The sequence below is a fragment of the Palaemon carinicauda genome, chromosome 22, assembly GCF_036898095.1.
Source record: "Palaemon carinicauda isolate YSFRI2023 chromosome 22, ASM3689809v2, whole genome shotgun sequence".
Lineage (NCBI taxonomy): Eukaryota > Metazoa > Arthropoda > Malacostraca > Decapoda > Palaemonidae > Palaemon > Palaemon carinicauda.
The window spans coordinates 21,128,202-21,151,003 of NC_090746.1; the positions used below are offsets into that span (position 1 = coordinate 21,128,202).

Below are 22,802 nucleotides of genomic sequence, written 5' to 3' on the forward strand. Positions count from 1 at the left end.
TTGAGCTTAAGTTAATTGAATATACATTCTTTGTTCTAAGGAGAGCAACCACAAAGAAAATTGTTAATTTAATGTAAGATAATCAAGATGTACCAAAATTTCATTTAGGTTCTTTAAATCATAATAATTGCTACTTTGATGAGCATATTACTAGTCAGTGTTTCATATTCTGCACAAGGGAGATATTCTCTTAAATTATGGTACAAATGGAAATGGTTAAGACCAATGCTCACCCAGAAACTAGTCTGATGGTCCAAAGGTCAAATCAGTAAGAGCCAGCAAATAATATGCAATAGAGTAAGAATAGATTAAAAAACTTAAAAGTATCTTTTCCATGATCTGTATTTGAAAAATGGTATCATCCCCTGTATGGCTAATCTGCAAAGTTATTTATCATTGATCACTTCAGTTTTAGAAGAAACAAATGATTAAGACATTCAACTTTTATTTTAGTAAGAATAAATTACGAAATGAGTAAATAAGATGAATAGGTAAGACATCCTATTATGAAATGTGTGCATACTCTCAATGGTAAAGATGGCCAATAAAAACATTAATCCGAGTTCCACTCATAATGTCAACATAAATTTCACTTCACAAGCCCAAGTATTTTTGAGCCACAAAAAAAAAAAATAAACTAAGTTGGTTTGATGTTTCTTTCAAATTTTCTTTTACATATTGAAAAATTGTATTCTTGGCAGTCCTTGTCAATCAGAATTCAATGACTGCATCATAGGTGCAATACATTTGTTTAGTTGTCAAATGGCATTCTTAATTCCAAATGTTATTAGAATCAGTACTTTATTCATTTACAAATATCCTTCAACTCCTAGAGGATAAAAGAGACCCCAGAGTCCCTGCACACCCAATGATTCAGATGATGGCCAAGACTCATATGCAAAAAATTACTCCAGTTTTCTATATTCTACCCTATAGTTCAATACGTATAATACAGTATTCTAACATTACAGGGTAAGTCATTGCCATTTTTCATGACTTGTCCTACTTTATGTTGGTGCAATCCATCTCCACATTATATTTTGAAATACCTTTCACACATGTAGAAGCAATATTGGTAACCAGGTAACAATAAATAGGAACTGTGAATTGCTTTTTATTGTTGTAAAGTTGCCACTAAATGTGCAGCTATCTGCATTTACTGTGTTTATAAGGTAAGGTGTGATACCATGGCAGTACAGTACTAAGCAAACTCGGCCAAGTCCCTCGTCAGGCAAGGAGGAACGATAAGGAAAAAATCCCTTTTTGTTTCTTTTTTAAGTTGGCTACCTTCCAAAATTGGGGAAGTGCCATGATAGATAGAAGGATAATTATTCTATAACAAATTTACGGCAAAAACGTCCTAAACAAACAATTTGATAAGGCACCAAATCAACTGAATCAGGACAACAACTTTACAAAAAAAGATACATTTCTCCTGACCTAGAAAATATTTTCTGATTAATGAGATTTCCCTGGCAAGAAATGGGTGATTGCCTCTAAAAGACCACTCTTACTAGTTGGCTATGGCAAAGATTTTACATTTGATAGCTTTTTAGAATACTGTATCTCCTTTTACTCATGAGAGTGTTAAAGAAAGATGAAAAAAGGATTACTAGTTTGCCTTTCCAAGGCTTATATTTCTAACGGATGATGAAGAGCTTGAGTTGAATATATTCAATCATTTTGTTATCACAGCCTCTGTTGCCCTTTGATCTATCTCTAATGTCCACTAACACAGTACTATATGTCAAGTCATCACTTGGTAAACAGAAGATCAAAACTTATTGAGGGTCATCACCATCTTAACTAGTGACTTATTGTAATTGGTCAAATCAACAGCTAGGATCCAGCTTAAATGGTACATGATGGCTCTCCACAGTAAAAGCATTAAAAATCTAGGCTGAAATGTCACTAAAAGGGGCCTCTTCCTACTCAGCCATGTATCCTTTTGTGGAAGTAAAAACATATACCTATACTTCCTCTACGGCTGAGTCAAACCTGGCTTTCTTCATTAGTATGAAGATGATTTGATCCCTAATATCTAAATCGGGAGAAGACTAACCAAGGCATCTGGTTTATCTCCAATAGAAAATTAATCTTTATTCTCATCTTATATAAAAATCTTGCTCTTGTCAGCCAAAGGATGGGAAAATTTTCTTTGGGAGGCAACTACAGAAAACAAAACTATGTAATCAAGTGCTGTTGCATGACCTCTTTGATTCAAGAGAAGAGAAACTACTTAAACTGCTATGCAAATTGAAGTGGCTTGGGCTATTATATATAGCCAACAACTGGAACTTGGTGATCTCACTTTCTAAGCAGTTGGAATCTACGACAAGGAAACAGATCATGATGAAGAAAAACAAGATGCTGTCCTCCTATAATGCTTCTCCATATCATACATACTGAATATATTCTATCATTACACACTGGAACAATCCTTACAGATAGCACAGGTGAGCTCAGGCAAATAAATTTGCCCTAAAGTAGCAAAATATAAATCCTTTTGGGTGACTGTGAAGACTAGCCATATACTGTGAGTGAAACCTTTCTCAATGTAAAGTAAATTATAAAAATAAAAACCAGCAATATGCATACGCAGCTTAAACTTTAAAGTTTGTGCAAAGCATTAAAAGAAACTAGGTTAAAAAGAAATTAGTACAGCTTGTAAAACAGGGTACAGAAAAATGAAGGTAGGAAAATCTTAAAAATATATTGTAAGTGATAAATGAAAATACCAAAGAACTATAGATGAACCATAAACTGATGAAAAATTGAAATAACTAACTTCTGAAGTAAAAGTCTAAAGTAAATAAGCAATAACACAACAGCATATCCAACAAAACCAAACAGGTTCTGAAAACCAGCAATAAACTAACTATATAAAATATTTTACAAGAGATATCAAAAGTACCAACTAACACCACAAAAAAAATTAAGAAAAAATAAAGAAGAAAAAACCCCAATCCTTGCCATAACTGTGATTAAAATAACTTCATCCTGATCAATGAAAAAGATGCTTGCTATTACAAATTCCTCTTCACCACTCACCCAAGAGGATAACTTTACTGGCAGAAATAGTTTTTAACAGAAGCACACTAATGTAATATAGGTTTACCACTGAATGCACTTAAAATACTGGAATTAAATCGGCAAACAATGTAAAAAGCACTAAGATGAAAAGAATAAATGTAAATTTAAAGGTAACCCAATCTTAAATTCTGTAAGTTCATTGAATGGGCATTTCTGCACATAGACAATGGACAAATATGGTCTTAGTACATATGAGAACCAATAGATTTGCAGTGCTTGATCAAGTAACTGTACTGTTACTACAAGTTCTTCTTTTTCATTTGGAAATATTTGTCTTGAAAAATTTGCAACTGGATGATATTTGTTTGTTCTGTGATGGATTGGTCATGGAATAATTCATATTTAGCCAATGCTTGACTAGAAACCTCTTTGTTAGAAAGTCATTTCTATTGTTAATAATCATTACAGTATTTTCATTAAATGAAAATATGTGATTTTCCAAAAAAAAAAAAAAAAAAAAAAAAAAAAAAAAATTATTGCTAACGACCTTTTACTCTACATAGTGTATGCATCAAAAGTTTGTTTTCCATTCGAGAAAGAGCCTAAAGAACTTGAAATATGACTTAAGACTTACCTCATCAGGTGATTGTCGCAAAATGAACCGAACCCGCTGATCTTCCCGTAGGAGGTAAATGAATACTCTAGCTCTGTCACTTTGACCACTCGTGTCATTCACATATACCTGTTAAAAGAAAAGTAAATCATGTAGTAATAATAAAGTATGCCAAGAATTGGTAGCATTTTAAATTCGCTGTTCAGTATTACAAAAAAAGTATTACTCTTTGCAGTCAAATGTGCAAAAGCAAACTAACAGATTTCAACATGACTAAAACCAAATATTGGCAGAATTATTTTGTCCAGGATCACTAGTTAATTTAGGTTGTTCCATATGGTGATTACATTTTGGTCCATAAATCTAAAAAAGCATCGACTGCAGTCTAAAATGACCCTAACCTAACCATCAAACATATACCCTCATTTACCTGTACCCCCTGGATATAAAAATAAGTAAGTCAGGAACATATTATGAATTACAACAATGTATGATAATTCATAAGTCAAACTGTGGATAAACTACTGTTTTATCATACAAAAATGCATTTAGTATCATACAAATTTATGCATCTCAAATTCAAACAAGTTCCCAAGCAAGACTGATTTACACTATGTAATAGATGACAATAAAATGGCTTCTTGACAGGAAAGATAATTTACTTATTAACTAAGCCAAAGGTTCTAAAGTAAAAATAAATATATCAAGGAGGAAAAAAGAAATGTTCATGAGCTCATTCAATACTAGTACTTTACCTTAAAATCAAAGTAGCCTTTCATTCCTTTTAGAGGATCAAAATTCAGTTTCACAATACCAGTTACAGGATCCACAAGAAATGGAGATCTTCGAATATTGTCTAAATTTTCTGATAGAGTTTCTTGAACTTTACCATCCATGTAATATCTCATGCGACCATTTTCGCCTATATCAGGATCAATTGCCTAAAACGAAATAAGAAAAATTACAACAAGATACCAAAAAGTAAGTTCATTTCACATTTAAAACCATGGTACAATAAATTTATTAGCAGTATTTTAAGCTGAAAAAAACATAAAAAATTTTCAAAACTTGGGTTCCATTATAAATCTAATACAGTATTACTGTATACAGGTACTCCTCGTGCTTTATTTCTTAGTAGATCCCAAAGAGTTACACTCTTCCTTTTCTTGGACATCTTGAAATATAGGAATACGTACGAATGAGAGTAAAAATGCACAATTGAATGCTACAACACGAGATATAGAAGAGAAAACGTGATGCTGGAAGAGCTACTGGTACTGCTGAGAGTCCTGAGACAATAGATTCCCTGCCTCCACCCAATGTATTGAACACAACATGTGTACATTTACACACACACAACTCTGCTGCCACTGCACATTCGTAATTTTGAAAGATGATCATTAAATAAATATTGGAGCCGTCAAAAAAAAAGACATATCTTTGAATTAGCATTGAACGAGAGGTCGTTCTATGAGGAGTACCTGTAGTTATATTACTCTATAAATATAACATTACTATATAGTTAAAAGTACTAATTTGGCAAACATAAATTCATTTAGTATAAGGGCCTACATCTACAAGCTTCTTAAAAAATAACAGAAGAATCATTATTACTATCAGTATTCTAAAGTACTGTATTTCCCATATCATAAGATGGATTTTTTTCCCAAAAAAGGCCCCCAAAAATCACTCGGCGTCTTAACACTGTAAAATTGAATTGTAGACGGAAGTTCAACACCCATTAATGATATACAAGATTTCACATTTGCCAGACCTAAAATATAAGCCTAAAATTATCATTCATATGTAGTAAATAAATTTATTTTAATGCTGTACTTTGTTTAATGAAGATAACTATATATTTATAATACCAATTATTAAAGAATTACAGAATTGTTTGTTTGGGGATCAGCTGATGATTCGGCAGATCAATCTACATGCAAACATGCCAACTAACAGCATCAGAGCAGACAATGCAACCACCCTCATCTTCACTGTTATTCAGCAGACAGCACCCTCCAAGAGTGGTATCAAATCAAAGGAGGCAGTCATATACAGTACTATACGTTACAATCTCAAGTTATCGATTATGTAAAGCAGCATGGCAACAAAGTAGCTGAGAGGCCTTTCGGACCCCCACCAACCAAAAAGAGGAACAGAGAATGGAGAAAGTAAGAAAATGAATTAAAGAAAACGAGTAACATAAACTATGTTATAAGTAAGCAAAATACCCACAACTTGAAGAAATGATAAAATCACAAGTACGCGAGCAACAAAACAAAGGATATACCATCTCACCGGAGATAATAATGGTGGGGAGTGGCAGCAGAAAGAAACACACCAGCAAATGAGTTTAATGGATTTTCATCATCTTGGTGCTACAGTTTCATTAAAAAAAAAAAACAATCTGACTATGAGAGTAAGGACCAGGATTGAACAGAAGTTGCCTAAAGCATACAGATACTGTATATGATCAATGCTAGATGAGATAAATTATGAAATGGGACAGATCGGCAAAATGGATGAAATACCATTGACTCTTAATGTTCCATCAAATAGACATGTGGAATGAAAAGGAGCGAAAACAGTGATAATAAAAACAACTGGCCAGGAGAAATCTTGCTTTACAGTTGTTTTGGCCTGTTGTGTAGACAGCAAAAAACTTCCACTGCTACTTATTTTTGAACGAAAAACTATGCCCAAGGGTAAATCCCAGAAGGTGTTCTTGGTTGTGTCCACCCTAATGGATAGATGGATGAAGCTGGAGTCAAATTGTGGCTAGAGAAGGTCTGGTCATGACGTCCTGGAGGTTTGCTAAAGAAACCAGCGTTATAAGTGTGGGATCAGTTAAGAGCCCACAAAACTGAAGCCATGAAGAAAAAACTTTGACAATTAAAAACGAAATAAGCAATCATCCCAGGTGGTTTTAACATTACAGCTACAACCTTTAGACGCCTATACCAACAAACCCTTTAAAGGTTATGTGCGTGAGGAGTGGAGCAAGTGGTTGGCTGGTGGTAACCATGAAGTAACACCAAAAGGATGACTCCAACTCAAGAGACCATTTATTACACAAGCCTGTGAATGGGTGAAGATGTCATGGGCTGCTATAAAGAAAGAAATTATTATAAAAGCATTAAAGAAATGTGGAATTATACATGGAACCGAGGATGAATTTCGCTATGAAGAAAGTGACGTTGATGTGGATGACCCAGAATCAACCACAAAAAGTGAAGTAGCAATAATGATTCTTCAGGTTTTGAGGATTATTGAATATCTAAAATTTATTTTGTAATAAAGCAATATTATGATAATGACTTTATTGCCCGAGTTCTGAAATAATACAAAGATACACACATTGAACACAGACTTGAAAAAACAGCTGCGATGTGAGTGCAGTGTTACCAGGTTAGTGGAAAAGTCACTAAACCTAGCGTATGGTATTCAGCACTCAAACAAGAGCAAAAATATTCCACATAGTGGAATTTATAGGGACTTTTTTATTTGATCAATAATCAATTTTGTATGAAAATACATAGAGTAATTTGGGAAATGTTACCGGAATTTTACTTCTATATTGAAATTTGATCAGGAACATTTGGTAACACTGCTCTGATGTAAACAAATGCTCGATTAGCTGTGTGTTACACATTATAGTGACAACATTAACTGTTTTGATGGGTCTTTATATGAATATGTAAAAAAATTGCAGTAACTGTTGCACTGCTAATTAATACATTTCATAAAACTGTACACCCAAAATATGAAAATTTACTGTGAACGACAAAAAATTGTACTGTAGTCGCTGATTAGTATTTGCTGCTGTGGTCAGTAGGTTGTAAAATCCTCAATTTTTTTATTCCAAAAATTCCTTACCACATGTAGCGTCTAATGACATGGGCAATACGGTACTTAATGAGACCATAGAAGGAATTGTTCTTAAATAGAACCTGAACATTGAAGCAACAAAGTTTAAGTTGGACAGCTAGGTAGAAAAACAGGGAGGGAAATGAATGAAAGTAAAAGAAAGAAAGCAATATAACTGAAACAAAGAGGGCCACTACAATGGACATTTAGTACTAACTACAGGGGATCACTCAGTGCTCACACTCAGCCTCATATCAGTGACTGTATCCCTTACTTCTATAAGCAACTTCATTTTATGATTGAGAAGGAAAATTATTGTAACATGGGTTGCATTGTCTGCAATTTGTACTGTACTACCTTATTTGTAGGCCCACAATCATATCATGAGTAAAATTTATCAGACTACAATACTATTCAGTACTATCTTGGGAACACAAAACACTAAAAGCAATGTCAATAACAACTTTCTACTCTCAAAGACTCTGGCATAAAAATAACTTGGTTAACATACAGTTTGGTTAACTAAAAAAAAAAAAAATTGACCAAGGTTTGACTCCTATTCAGTCAATAGTTTTTAATGTAATGAGTCAGATCTATAAGACCTTTACCAGTACAATGCAACCTCGGTTATTAAACTTAACTCATTCCAGAAGTGTGTTCAAATAGATCTGTCAAAACAGATTTAATTTTCCTAATTTGAATCACTTAAATGAGATTAATCATATATAAACTGAAAAAAATGGTTCACCATAAAGCATTAGGTACTGTCTTAACATTGATAACCTCATTAGGTTCTATAGTGTATGTAATACTCAAAAACTTAAAAAAAAAAAAAACGAGTTTTGATGATATTTATCTTCATGAACCTCCGCTGATGTTCATATTGCATCTTCTCGAACAGCTTTGTTGATCAACACTTACCACTAAAGTTTCATGAAAAAAATGACTTTTTGGTATTTCCTTTAAATATATTCCTGCCTCTAGTAAAGTATTGTGACATTCTAGTGCTTAGTGGTAAGAAGCAAGGTGCCCGGCCCACTTTGCTATTTCAATTTCTTCAGATTATGGTAAATTTCATTGCATTCTATGATGTCTTCTCATAGATTTGTTAGAGAAGTACTGCACATTAATAGTACTGCAATTTAAATTACCATAGTGAATAAAAGGAAGCATCTGCTCAATGTTTCTTTCTAACATCACAAAACTAATCAAGCATATTTTTGGTGTTAACTGATGTGACCAAAACAAACTAACAAATAGGGAAAGGAAATCAAGCTTAATACATTTTAATCTTGAACTAAATACATTATTATTCTCCAAACATATGCAGAGGTTCCATATACTGCTGGGGCTCATTCTGGTGTGCGGCTCAAAATTTGAATATCAGCATCAGATATGCCATCTTAATGATAAATCTATTACTAATATTTTAGATGTGGTTGTTATATGTTCTTGTTGGATATTTAGATGAAATTGGTAATTTCAGTGAATTTTTTTCTTGCTAGTTAATTTATTATTCTAAATATGTCAATGGCATGCCATTACAATATGAGTAAATGTGACTTTAAAAATATTTTCAAGTATTTACCAAATTTAATATCTATTGAACACCTGAACGGGCTCACCAGTTCTAGTTCTTAGCCTTTGACCTCAAATTTAAAATTCAATCTTGCAACTGAAAGAGAGAAAATTAACATCATCATACTTCTGGTTTCTCATTTACTCACCGTAATCTTCATAACTTCCAAGCCAAAGTCTGACTCTGTAGTTATTCCCCCTGTGAAAACTTCTCTTGTAAATTTAGGAGCATTGTCATTGATATCATTGACAAACACATTAACTTTGAGGAGTGTGTCATCTCTTGAGTCAAAAAAGGAGACTGGCTCAGGAGTCGCAAGACAGTCTTCAGTAGCTTTAACTATCAAAATATAATGATCCTCTGCTTCTCGGTCTAGTTCCTTATTTGTCTGTTGGAAGAAATTTGTGAATTATCCTCATATTTCATTGCCCGAGATCATTTGACAAGTGAAGAGCCCAATAAAAAAAACAGAATATCTAAAGGACTGAGTTGGTTTGGACATGACAACAACAACATGGGGCAAGTAGTTAATCAGAAAACTAGTAGATGTGGAAGGAGCAGGAGGAACACAAATAAGGTAAAAAAAGGTAATGGAAAAATTGCAGAATTTATGAAACTACTAGATGGAAATCCTAGTTGAGAAATCATCAGAAATAACTTGCTTCAAGAAGTAAAATCTTTTGTTAAAAATGATGGTGATGATAAAAAAAACCTAGAGAAAAATAACATTCTAAAAGTATTATGTATTTTTCCTAGCTATACAAACCTGAGTACTTTTAAATAGGCAATGTCTTCCAAAATGGTGGAATGGCTATTGAATTTGTTAACAAGGTCATTAATGACAGGTGAATAACCCACTCATCTGCCTGTTAAGACCCTTCACTTTTGACCTTTGGCTCAGGACTGAAAGGGGTGGTTGAGGCAGAAAGTTTAACTTACAAGGACTCGGATTTGTGCTGCTATGAAAAATTACTTTTAAAATCGGGTATTAGTACTTAAGCATATACTGTACAAACCTTTCGACCTTTAAGATAGGGAAATTCACTGTCTGGTAGGTTGGAAAACCCACAAGAACCAAAGTGGTTAGTTTTGTCTTCCCTGAAAATGTCAGTCTGCCTGGTCCAGTACAGGAGAAAAGGAGAGGACTCCACCAGGCCCCTAACTGTCCCTCATAGACAAGAAAAGGCTGATAGGGCCTGGCCTGTACAAGAAGATTAGTATATGGTCAAAGGAGGAATCCCTTCCCCCAGTGGGGAGAGCAGTCCATAATGATATATCTGGCTTTATGATGATCAATGTGTTGGTATATATTCTGCCATTAGGGGAGATATTTAATTGGATGCAAATGCTTAGAGCTCAGAAGTGTAGCATACCAGCATCAAATCAGATCCAGTGAGTAATGGTACAACTGCTTCATCCCCAAGAGAGAGGAAAGAAAGATGAAGTAGAAAATCCAGCTATTCTACCTTCCACCCCAGACTTACATCTACGCATTGCCATAGACAAGATACTTACTGTTCCGTGCAGGATCTGGCATGGCTACACAACTACTTGAGCAGCCACCACAGGACCAAGAACTAAAGTGTCTGGGAACTTATGGGTATGCTCTCATATTCAACATTTTTAAACTCCCGCCTTCAACACTTGGCCGACTGCAAGATTCCTCTTGAAGGTTAGGGTGGGGCCTATAGCCCAGATTTCATGAGCCCTGGACCTGGCCGGTACCTCGATCCTTTCTAATGTCGAGAAGTAAGCCCTACAAATCATCTCATGTAGCCAGAAAGAAACTATTTTCCTCGAAATCTCTTTTTTTCGTTCTGCCAGTGCTAAGGCAGAGGCACTTCAACTCGGGCGGAAGGTGTTGGGTCCTCATCAGATAGCACCACAAAGCCCTCACAGGACACAAAACCATCTTCTCTCAATTGTCGCATATCGTTTCACGTAGAGGTGATGGAGGTCTCAAACTTGGGGTTGTACGCCTTCTTCCAAAACTTGGTGTGGGTGACGAAAAAAGAGACCATGCATCTTGCTTACTCTCTTTCATGATGCTAACACTTAGCAAAAAGACAATCTTGTCTGTCTGACAACCTTCTAAAAGGCTCAAATGAGGAATTCTACACATAAGAGCCTTAACAACCAAGGTCACGTCCCACTCAGGGAGCTGTGGTCCCGAATGGCCGAGACTGCTTGATGCATCACATGTGCATAAACAACTCCATGAGGAGAAGAGGTCTATAACTCGTAGTCAAAAGACCATACTCAAGTTTTTGACATCTGTGACCGAGGGACACTTCTCTATGGAAGGAAGACCAGAAAATCCACAATCTGTACTAGAGATGTTCCAACCGAAGTACCACTTCCCGGGTAGATAGCTAGAGAGGACCATCACAAGTATCCAGGCATCTCCTGTGCAGTAATTTGCCTTTTGATATAAGATGCTGGATAGGCTTCAATTGTGGAGTTCCAACAACTTCATGAATTGGTGGTACAGATGGCTTTAATAATTGTGGTACATTTCATGGGAAGCTAAGGAGACATGTGACAAATGTATAATTTAGCAGGTAATACTATGTTTATTAATTTTATGAAGTGCTGTTAAGCAAAAACTATATTTTTCTCTACAGGACTTTGTAAAATTAATAAAAAAAAAAAGCTTTTGATCATGTGTTTACAAATTCAGGTACTTTGTTTTACAGGCAGTGTTGCCAACACACTCTTTTGCTAAACTCGGCATTATCTGCTACAATATACAGCTGTCAGACGTCTCCTTAGCTTCCCATGAAATGTACCTGAATTAATTTCTCTCCGCATCGGCACCGTCTACGTTGTAGTAGGCTACACAGAGTTTCTCATTGATACACACACAAATGGAACAATATACAGTATTGATATTGAATTACTTATTTCTTTAGTAGAAACGAAACCAGTATTTTGGGACAAAAGTCTAAAAGAATACATATGTCAGTTTTGTTACATTGGCTTGGAGAGCAGTTTGCTATGGATTAAGGGAGGATTTTGAAAGTCTGGATGATAAATAAAAGAATGAATTTGCTAAGTTTATTAATTTTTTAATCTACAAACATTCTTAGTATACCAATTGTGGCAAATTATCTTTTGCTCAGATATTAAAGAAATTGTATAATTAATACACAAATCTAGTTAGAATGACATTCATTATTCAAATTCATAAATCCCATATTCATATTTTAGAATATTTTCAACTCAAAGCTCCCTCTTAACTCATGAAAAATCAGCAAATGTGTTTCTGATATTTGCACGCGGCGACCACAATATTGGATTTTCGTTCGCTATACCAGCGGGGCGGAGACGGTCTAGAGCGGAAAAAAAATGCAGTGTGAATGAAGCCAAACAGGTCGGGATACCACTCGGCATGTGGCTATCTGGCGTATTCAATACTCAGTTGATCAGCAGGCAGATAGGCTGAATGATCCCATAGGTGTAGGAAGAAGTCTCAAAACACTGCTCACGGGTCTGGATTATGGAGGAATGACACACAGTTCCCTGTTTAGCCGGTGACTGAGCGTGTCTGCTAGAAAATACCTCTTCCCCAAAATGTACCTGGTTAACAACTCTAAAGGTGTGAAACACTGCGCGGTTAGGCCCCTGCTTTGTCAACAAACATGTGGGGATGGCCATCCCTACTTGCTTGTTGACGTCGGCTACTACGGTGGTGGCATCGCTTATCAATACTACTGAATGTCTCTTCAAACGTTCTTGGAATGCTTGTATGACTAGAAAGGCTACTTACATTTTTGGGCTTAGGCCATGTCGTCCTGATGGAAGGTTCCTATAAGTAGCTTCCTAGGGTATATTTGACTACAGTGATATTCCCAGAGAATTTACCTTTAGGTCTCCAGAATTCTAACTCCTGGCGCGAATATCCTTAAAATTTCTCCTAAGGATATCGCAAAAATCAGGAGACGTATATCTTGATACGACACCCGAATAGCGTTTTTGCTTCGAGGGGGAAAGTGGCAAATTTTGAAGGGGAGCCGATATCAAGGTTACCCCTTCCTCCCTTACTACTTTGAGTATCCAGATGGTGCTGTACGTCGCCGCCATGTTTATTCCTTTAAGTGTAGTGCTATAGCTCGGCGATTTTCCCTGTTGCTCTTTCGTTTGCGCTCTACTTTTTGGATTTATCATGCAATCTCCAGCCTCTTCTGCCTCTGAAAAGTTGAGTATTTGATCTTTACATTGTATAAATTTTAGCTCCTGCCTCACAGTGAAATTAGGTTAAATTAAGTGAGAGAGAGCGTTACCTTAACCGGAGGCGTCATGGGCGCTGTCGTTTATTACGCATGAGTTATTTAGTTAGCCTGAACGACTGTTATTAGCATGAATATTTTGAAGCTATTCAGTCTTCATTGCTAGGAAGTTATTTATATTATGCCGATTGTATTCTTGATAGTTTCGGCGATTTAGGTAACCGAACCTTGCTTGTGCTAGGCTTACTAGCCTATGCGTTTTAGTTTACGTTCATGCATGATATAATAGACATTCCTAGTGTAATAACAATTAAATGAAGATATTTAGGCAATTTATACATGTAAGATACATTGATTGCATAAATATATTCTTTTTCCTCTGAGATCGTATACGAGAGTGTTTCGGCGATTAGGGTAGTCGAATCTCACCCGCCGCTAGGCTACTAGCCTAGTGGCTTTAGTATACTTTCATACATGTTCCCCGATTACCCTCATGTATCGTTTTATCAATTCAGGCGGAGATAGATATCTCCTAGAATTATTATATAAATCGATACTCGTCTCCAGTGGAGATTTAAGGCTAATCCCTCCTTCCCTCTGAGTGTAGCTCTTTCGTTTGCGCTCTACTTTTTGGATTTATCATGCAATCTCCAGCCTCTTCTGCCTCTGAAAAGTTGAGTATTTGATCTTTACATTGTATAAATTTTAGCTCCTGCCTCACAGTGAAATTAGGTTAAATTAAGTGAGAGAGAGCGTTACCTTAACCGGAGGCGTCATGGGCGCTGTCGTTTATTACGCATGAGTTATTTAGTTAGCCTGAACGACTGTTATTAGCATGAATATTTTGAAGCTATTCAGTCTTCATTGCTAGGAAGTTATTTATATTATGCCGATTGTATTCTTGATAGTTTCGGCGATTTAGGTAACCGAACCTTGCTTGTGCTAGGCTTACTAGCCTATGCGTTTTAGTTTACGTTCATGCATGATATAATAGACATTCCTAGTGTAATAACAATTAAATGAAGATATTTAGGCAATTTATACATGTAAGATACATTGATTGCATATATATATTCCTTTTCCTCTGAGATCGTATACGAGAGTGTTTCGGCGATTAGGGTAGTCGAATCTCACCCGCCGCTAGGCTACTAGCCTAGTGGCTTTAGTATACTTTCATACATGTTCCCCGATTACCCTCATGTATCGTTTTATCAATTCAGGCGGAGATAGATATCTCCTAGAATTATTATATAAATCGATACTCGTCTCCAGTGGAGATTTAAGGCTAATCCCTCCTTCCCTCTGAGTGTAGCCTTAGGCTACAACCCTAGTTAGTCTTGCCTTCGAGTAGACACTCAGGCTTGACTGGGCTAGTGTTTTCTGTCTCTTCCCTTGGCCGGCAGATAGCAGGATTTGGGTTTCGGTCAGAACCTCAGAGCCGCCTAGGATGGAGACTATACTGAAACAGAGTTTCTTAGGGGTGTGTAGGACCAGCAACCCTGCCGGCTCCTTCCACACCTCATACAGGACCCTTTTCCCTCCCCCCTCTGTCCTTTAGTGATGGCCTAGCCATCGCAACCCTTTGGCCGTCATCCTGCAATCTCACCGCTTGCCGGCGTGTTGTGGGATCGGCCAGGGCTCCTACATGCAGCGGCTTAGTTGCTCAGCCTTCCCTTATGGACGCAAGGCTCTGGGAAAAGTTATGCCGGCTGTCGGCGGGAGACCCCTATGCTGTAGTGTTTTCTTCAGTTCTCTCTTGGACTGCCATCCACATACCAGTGGCCGGCAGTGACCGGCAATGGTTTGTGTTTGGGTGGAAGCCTGAATGATACATTCTCCCCTTCCATTTGAACCCTCTTTCTGGAGGAAGACAGTAAGACTGAGTACTTACACCCTTACTATTGTTAATACACACTTAATAAGGTTCCCTTCACTCCTTGCTTTCTCTCTCTCCATCGGCTAGTGTCGCCGGGTACTAACCTAGCCGGCAGTTGCCGGCCGGGTTGATGCTGCCAGCCACTACCCCAGCCAGCAAGGCGCCAGCTGGACCAGTGCGCCGACACTACCCCAGCCAGCGGACGCCGGCAGGACTAACCTAGCCGACAGGTGCCGGCCGGGTTGATGCTGCCGGCCACTACCCCAGCCGGCAGTTGCCGGCCGGCTTGATGCTGCTGCCTTGCCGGCTAGACCAGTGCGCCGACACTACCCCAGCCGGTGAGACGCCGGCAGGACTAACCTGGCCAGCACCCGCCGGCCAGGTTGATGCTGCCGGCCACTACCCCAGCCGGCATCTTGGACTGTGCCACCAGGTGCTAGCCTTGCCGGCAACATGCCGGCTAAAACTACAGTATATGATTATACAGTAGCCATTATATTTGCAGTATAGATCATACTGCAGACAGAAAACTATAGTATATATTATACAGTAGTTATTTTCCAACATACCCTGTGTATACATGCACAGTCTATTGTTGAGACCACATACTGATAGATGATGTTACAATTTACCCTCATTATTAAAACCTTTGGAAAGTCATTGTTAAGTTATACTTATCTATCCTTACAGGTTAGAGTTCTTCCATTGGGTTTCCTGAATAGGAAAACTCTAGGTTTTAATTTTGGGGGAGGTCGCAGCAATTGGCTGGACAGGAAACACAATTATGTGTCATTCCTAATTCTTTTCTAGCTTGTCTATCCTAAGCTATATGCAAAAATTTTAATAATAATATTTATAGTTTATCAGGTGAGATGAACTACCGCATACTCATTTATTTTTCCTCTCTTTACAGGAGGACCATCCCAAGTGCCTGAGAGTCTTTTGCAACGTGAGGAGCAAGGACTTCTATGGCCATGTAGAGTGCAGGGCTCATTCTCTCTGCTCCATCTCCAAGGGACCTCTGAATTACTGGGACCCCCAGGACTGCAATTTTTGCAAGGTCTTGGTTACTGAGGCTTTTGACGACCCCAAGACGGCGGAATCAAGGGATGCAGCACGGAGTAAGCTGCGCAGACGGGTTCATGGTTTTCAGAAGAATGCCACGGGGCCTTACCTTCCAAATGAATGGATGCGTGACTGTCTGTTCCCTAAGGCGACTGTGGATGCTGTTATACCCCAGCCTCAATCTGAGATCCCTTGCGTTCAGATTTCCATAGATACGGACGTCTCTGACGCGATGAAGGACATCCACCTAGATGAGAGGATGTCGGAGGTGTCTGAGGACACCGAGAAAGACCTTCTAGCGGAAGGTCTAGAAGAGGAGTCTACCCTGGCTCCCTAGACTGAAGAGGATGACGTCGAATCGGAGTCCGTTTCGTCGGTTCCGGCCCCAGAACCAGTACCCTCTACGTCTTCTGCTCCTCCATCGGATGACATGAGTAAAGCTTTGGCTAGTCTCATGACTATGATGGAGAGTCTTCGTAAGCAGAACAAAGAAAGGGACGCTGAATTGAGAAGGATGGACCATCTCGCCGCGTCCCGTGGGTCTCAGAAGAGACTCAACGTGAAAGATCTTCCTCCTTGCTCTGATGTGAACCCTTGGAGGCATGCAGAATACATGCTGATTACCAATGGGAAAATTTTCATTTCAGAAAAGCTGGGGGCTGTCCTCATAGAGGATGTTGACTTTTGGCCCAGCTTTAAGTCTTACCCAGACTGCTTCGTCCGCTTGAAGGCGGAACCTGTGTCCAAGGAGGAGACAGAACCAATAGAGGTCATAGTTGTTGACCATGGAAAAGCTCAGACTCTGTTGGCAAGTAGCCTGAAAGACAAGGGCTTCACTAATTCAAAAGTGCCAGCTCTCAGCAAGAAACCTTTCTTTTCTTGCTCCAGCTAAACTAGCCTTTCCCTTTACGGAAAAAGGGTTTAAGGTAGTAATGAAGGCAGTGGACGCAGGGAAACCTTGCCCTACACTCGAGGAGTGTAGACCCTTATCCCTAGCCCTGCCTACGGACGAGAAGGACTGGAAGGAAATACACCTTACCTTCTCAGTTGGGAAGTTGGAGGCGGATATTGCTGGATGCCAGTTCAGCGAAAACCTCCCTAAGCTGTCTGACTTTCTCTTGCGTAGAGAGCAAGAGACAAAGGAGAGACTTGCCGCATCCCTGTCCCTCCAGATTACCTTGGAGGCAATGGCAAGCGACAACAGATCCCCAGACATGAACATGGTCGTGGCCAAATCACATTTGGCTACGCTGGTCAAAGACCTATATGGTTTTGTTAAGGCCAGACACGCATGTAGGGAGTTCGTGTTTGCTTAGGCTGCAGTGAAACATGAACCTAGGAAGCTGATAGCTTCCATTATCTTGGGAAAAGACCTCTTCCCGAGTGAAGTGGTCAAAGAAGTAGTGGACAAGGCCACCACGGAGAACAGGAATCTTCTCCAGAAGTGGGGCATGTCGGCGAAGAGGAAGTCTTCCCCGGATGAGGGTCCCCAACCAAAGAGGAAGGAAAAAAAGACCTAGGTTGCCCTCTCACCCTGTCAGAAAACAGCAACAACAACTTCCTGCAGTTCCCATGACCGCGGTGCCCCAGATGGTGGCACAACCCCAGCCAACCTACCAGATGGTGCCTCAGCCCAGTCACCAGCTTTTACTCCTGCATATGAGAGGCAGACCACTACCTTTCACCCTAAAGGTAGAGGGTCGAAAAGGGGCTCCTCTAGATACCCTCCAAGAGGAAGAGGGGTTAAGGGAGGACGTGGTCAAGGAGGCAAGTCCTCCGGACAGTCGAAGCAATGAGATGCTTCCGGTAGGAGGAAGACTCCAAAAATTTCAGGATCCCTGGACCTTCGATCCCTGGGCCCATAGCCTAATCAAGAACGGACTAGGTTGGAGATGGAGGACAGCTCCACCATCATTTCCTCAATTCTTCCAACACTCCACCCTCATCCTGGAAGAATACAACCGATAACTCGAGCAAACGGGTGATAAGGAGGGCAAAGTCCATCAAATTCCAAGGAAGGCTGTTTTGTGTTCCCAAAAAGGACTCAGACAAACTAAGAGTCAAGTTCATAGAAAACAACAAGTTCAGGATGTTAACCCTTCAACACATAAGGCCAAAAAGGGCGTACACAGTCTCGATAGACATGGCAGATGCCTATTGGCATATTCCAATCAACCGCCCACTCTCCTTCTACCTAGGATTCAGGCTACAGAAGAAGAAATATGTCTTCAGAGCCATGCCCTTCGGACTAAATATAGCCCCAAGGATTTTTACAAAGCTTGCAGATGCAGTCGTTCAACAACTACGCCTAGAATGTGTCCAGGTAGTAGCCTACCTGGACGACTGGCTGGTGTGGGCAGCATTCGAGACGGAGTGCATGCAAGCATCCAAGAAAGTGATCCAGTTCCTGGAACATCTGGGATTCAAGATCAACGTCAAGAAGTCTCGATTATCTCCAGCTCAGGAGTTTCAATGGTTAGGAATACATTGGAACTTAAAGTCACACCGTCTCTCCATTCTCCCAGGGAAGAGGAGAGAGATAGAGGGATCTGTCAAGAGACTACTGAAATCCGACAGGATATCAAGACGCCAACAGGAGAGTGTACTGGATTCTCTTCAGTTTGCATCAGTGACAGACCCGGTGCTAAGAGCACAACTAAAAGATGCATCAGGAGTCTGGAGAAGTTACGCATCAAACGCTCGAAGAGATCTAAGAAGACCGATACCAACTTGACTACGATTACTTCTCAAGCCATGGTCGAAGGCCGCGAACCTGAAGAGGTTCGTGCCCTAGCAACCACCACTACCTTCAGTCATCATCCATACGGACGCATCAAAGGAAGGATGGGGAGGTCACTCTCACCAACGGAAAGTCCAAAGGACTTGGTCTTCTCTATTCAAGACCTTACACATCAACATTTTGGAAGCCATGGCAGTCTTTCTCACGCTGAAGAAACTGTCCCCTCGCCATTCAGTCCACATAAGACTGATCCTGGACAGCGAGGTGATAGTGAGATGTTTGAATCGTCAAGGTTCGAGATCACCCCAAATCAACCAAGTGATGTTGGCCATCTTCCGCCTAGCGGAAAAGAAGAGATGGCATTTATCAGCAGTTCACCTTCAAGGGTTCCGCAATGTGACAACGGATGCTCTATCCAGGCTCACGCCGATAGAGTCAGAATGGTCCCTAGACGCAGTATCATTCTCCTTCATCTTACGTCAAGTGCCAGAACTGCAGATCGACCTCTTCACGACGAGCGACAACAAGAAGCTACCTCGTTATGTGGCCCCATACGAGAACCCTCTAGCGGAGCGGTGGACGCAATGTCCTTTGAGTGGAACAGATGGAACTGGATTTACCTGTTCCCTCCAACCAACCTCTTAATGAAGGTCCTCAACAAGCTGAGATCCTTTCAGAGAACGGCAGCTCTAGTGGGTCCCAAGTGGCCAAAGAGCAATTGGTTCCCTCTAGTATTGGAACTGAAGCTGAGGCTGGTCCCTCTGCCAGACCCAGTACTGACTCAACTAGTACAGAAGTCGACTGTCTTCGCTTCATCACAGAAAACCCAAAACCTTCATCTCATAATTTTCTCTCCTTAGCAGTAAAGAAAAGGTCTGCTATCTCAAGAGACAGTATAGACTTCTTAGAAGAATATAAGTCCAAGTCTACTAGAAGACAATATGAGTCATCTAGGAAGAAGTGGGTTGCTTTTGTCAAGGCAAAAGGACCAAAGGAAATCTCAACAGACTTCTGTTTATCCTTCTTTATCCACCTTGATAAACAAGGTTTAGCAGCCAACACGATAACGTGTAAATCAGCCTTGACTAGACCTCTGCTATACGCCTTCCAAGTAGACTTGTCAAACGAAATCTTTAACAAGATCCCTAAGGCTTGCGCTAGACTTAGGCCTGCAGCACCTGCGAAGCCCATTTCGTGGTCCTTGGATAAGGTCCTACACTTTGCTTCAACAGTGAACAATGAGGATTGTTCTCTGAAAGACTTAACCCAGAAAGTTATATTCTTGTTTGCTCTAGCCTCGGGGGCCAGAGTTAGTGAAATAGTGGCCCTTTCCAGAGATGGGGCCATATTCAGTTCACAGAAGTGGGAGAACTGAATCTCTTTCCTGACCCAACATTTCTCGCCAAGAACGAGCTACCTACCAAAAGGTCGGATTCCTGGAGAATCTACCCTCTGAAGGAAGATGTCTCGCTGTGTCCAGTGGAGTGTCTAAAGGTCTATCTTCGTAAAACTTCAGACTTCAGGGGAGGACAGCTCTTTAAAGGAGAAACCTCGGGGTCAAACCTATCCCTAAAACAACTAAGGGCGAAGATCACCCATTTTATTCGCAGAGCGGATCCTGACAGTACACCCGGAGGTCACGATCCGAGAAAAATTGCTTCGTTATTGAATTTTTTCCAATACATGAGTTAGCAGCTAGAGTGGATATGAATGTGTTGAGGTGGTTTGGCCATGTTGAGAGAATGGAAAATGGCTGTCTGCTAAAGAAGGTGATGAATGCAAGAGTTGATGGGAGAAGTACAAGAGGAAGGCCAAAGTTTGGGTGGATGGATGGAGTGAGGAAAGCTCTGGGTGATAGGAAGATAGATGTGAGAGAGGCAAGAGAGCGTGCTAGAAATAGGAATGAATGGCGAGCGATTGTGACGCAGTTCCCGTAGGCCCTGCTGCTTCCTCCGGTGCCTTAGATGACCGCGGAGGTAGCAGCAGTAGGGGATTCAGCATTATGAAGCTTCATCTGTGGTGGATAACGGGGGAGGGTGGGCTGTGGCACCCTAGCAGTACCAGCTGAACTCGGTTGAGTCCCTTGTCAGGCTGGGAGGAATGTAGAGTAGAGGTCCCCTTTTTGTTTTGTTTCATTTGTTGATGTCGGCTACCCCCCAAAATTGGGGGAAGTGCCTTGGTATATGTATGTATGTACATGGACTTTGAGTGTCTTCACTCATATACTAGATGGAAGTCATCTAGAGTGTTTTTTGAACACTACGCGAAGCAAGTGCAAGAGTTGAAATGCTTTGTGGTGGCGGCAGGTAGTGTCCTGAAACCTGTCGTCTAGCGCTGCGAGGAACAGTGAATTGATTGGAACTGTCTAATTATGGGTGAAGGTGTTGACACTTCACAGTGCAATACTTGAAGATAAGTGTCACCAAGGTGGCACTATGGACTGTTCTAGTTATTAAGGTGAAGAAACAGAGATAACACTTGTGCCATGCGTTCTTACACACTGTGAAGAGACAATCATTATCACAGAAATGCATATTAGAAAATTTAATAAATTTTCAGTTTTTGTGGCCCTAACATTTTTTCCCTTTCAGGTGAAAAAAACATTTTCTGGTCTTGATTGTAAAACATGTTTCTTATTGCATTTATACAACATTATGTTAACATTATGTTATGTATGTTGATTTTGCTGGTTATTTATTACCAATAAATACTTGATGGGTATTTGCGTCTTATTTCGCCCCAAAATTGATTTCAATAAAGATATGCTAGAGTATTATTTTCCTTTAATAATCTACATATGTATATATGAACAAGATATATAGTTAATACCTTTGTTCTCACATACAGCGAGACCTGTATGCTCTTGATGCTATGTTTGCTCATATGGTATATGCAAACCTTTGTTCTTATACGAGTACAAACTTTACCTGGCTACGCATACAGCGAGACCTGTATGCTCTTGATGCTATGTTTGTTCATATGGTATATGCAAACCTCGAGACTCTTTCCTAAGTCTAGTAACGTCAGATGTCTCTATGGTCTGGATGACCAAGGAAAATTGTCCTGAGGTTAAGGCACATTTGGAAAATCCACAGATACAGTACTTTCTAAATAATTTTCTGGTAACCCTCCATCAGGACGACATGGCCATGTCATCCTGATGGACCCGCCCTCCTTTTCTATAGAAAAGGCCTTGGCAGGATCCCTCCCGAAACTACTATATCTGTAGCACCTTGCTCAACGCTACAAGGAATAAAGATGGCGGCGACGTACAGCGCCATCTGGATACTCAAAGTAGTAAGGGAGGAAGGGTAACCTTGATATCAGCTCCCCTTCAAAATTTGCCACTTTCCCCCTCGAAGCGAAAACGCTATTCGGGGTGAAGATTGCTATGTGTCATATCAAGATATACGTCCCCTGATTTATGCGATATCCTTAGGAGAAATTTTAAGGATATTCGTGTCAGGAGTTAGAATTCTGGAGACCTAAAGGTAAATTCTCTGGGAATCTCACTGTAGTCAAATATACCCTTGGAAGCTACTTATAGGAACCTTCCATCAGGACGACATGGCTATCTCACCCAAAAATATGACACTGATGAGTAGATGCTTCTCTTCTGACCACACTTCTGAGAACCCCAGATTGCCCAGATCTACACTCCACCCCTCCTTTGATACATCTGAGAACAGTTGCATATCAGGAGGTGTAGTCAAGAGGGACTTCCTTGGTGAGGTTTTCCTCCAGCCACCAGGCAAGATTGTCCCAAGCCTCCGGACCCACTGGAACAGGATGGTTGGGTG

General features: G+C 39.9%; 1 protein-coding gene across 6 annotated transcripts in view; it reads right to left on the minus strand.

Annotated features, from left to right (window-relative positions):
• Cad88C (cadherin-88C) overlaps positions 1-22,802 on the minus strand; it is a 372,106-nt gene that overhangs the window by 55,507 nt on the left and 293,797 nt on the right. For all 6 annotated transcript variants that reach the window (XR_011039409.1, XR_011039408.1, XM_068346033.1 and 3 more), the window contains exons 28-30: positions 9,241-9,480; positions 4,402-4,587; positions 3,668-3,775 (exon numbers count right to left, since the gene is read on the minus strand). Coding sequence is in view for 4 of the 6 variants with exons in the window: in XM_068346033.1 (XP_068202134.1) it covers positions 3,668-3,775; positions 4,402-4,587; positions 9,241-9,480 (534 nt within the window). In the remaining 2 variants the exon portion in view is untranslated. The remainder of the gene's footprint in view (positions 1-3,667; positions 3,776-4,401; positions 4,588-9,240; positions 9,481-22,802) is intronic.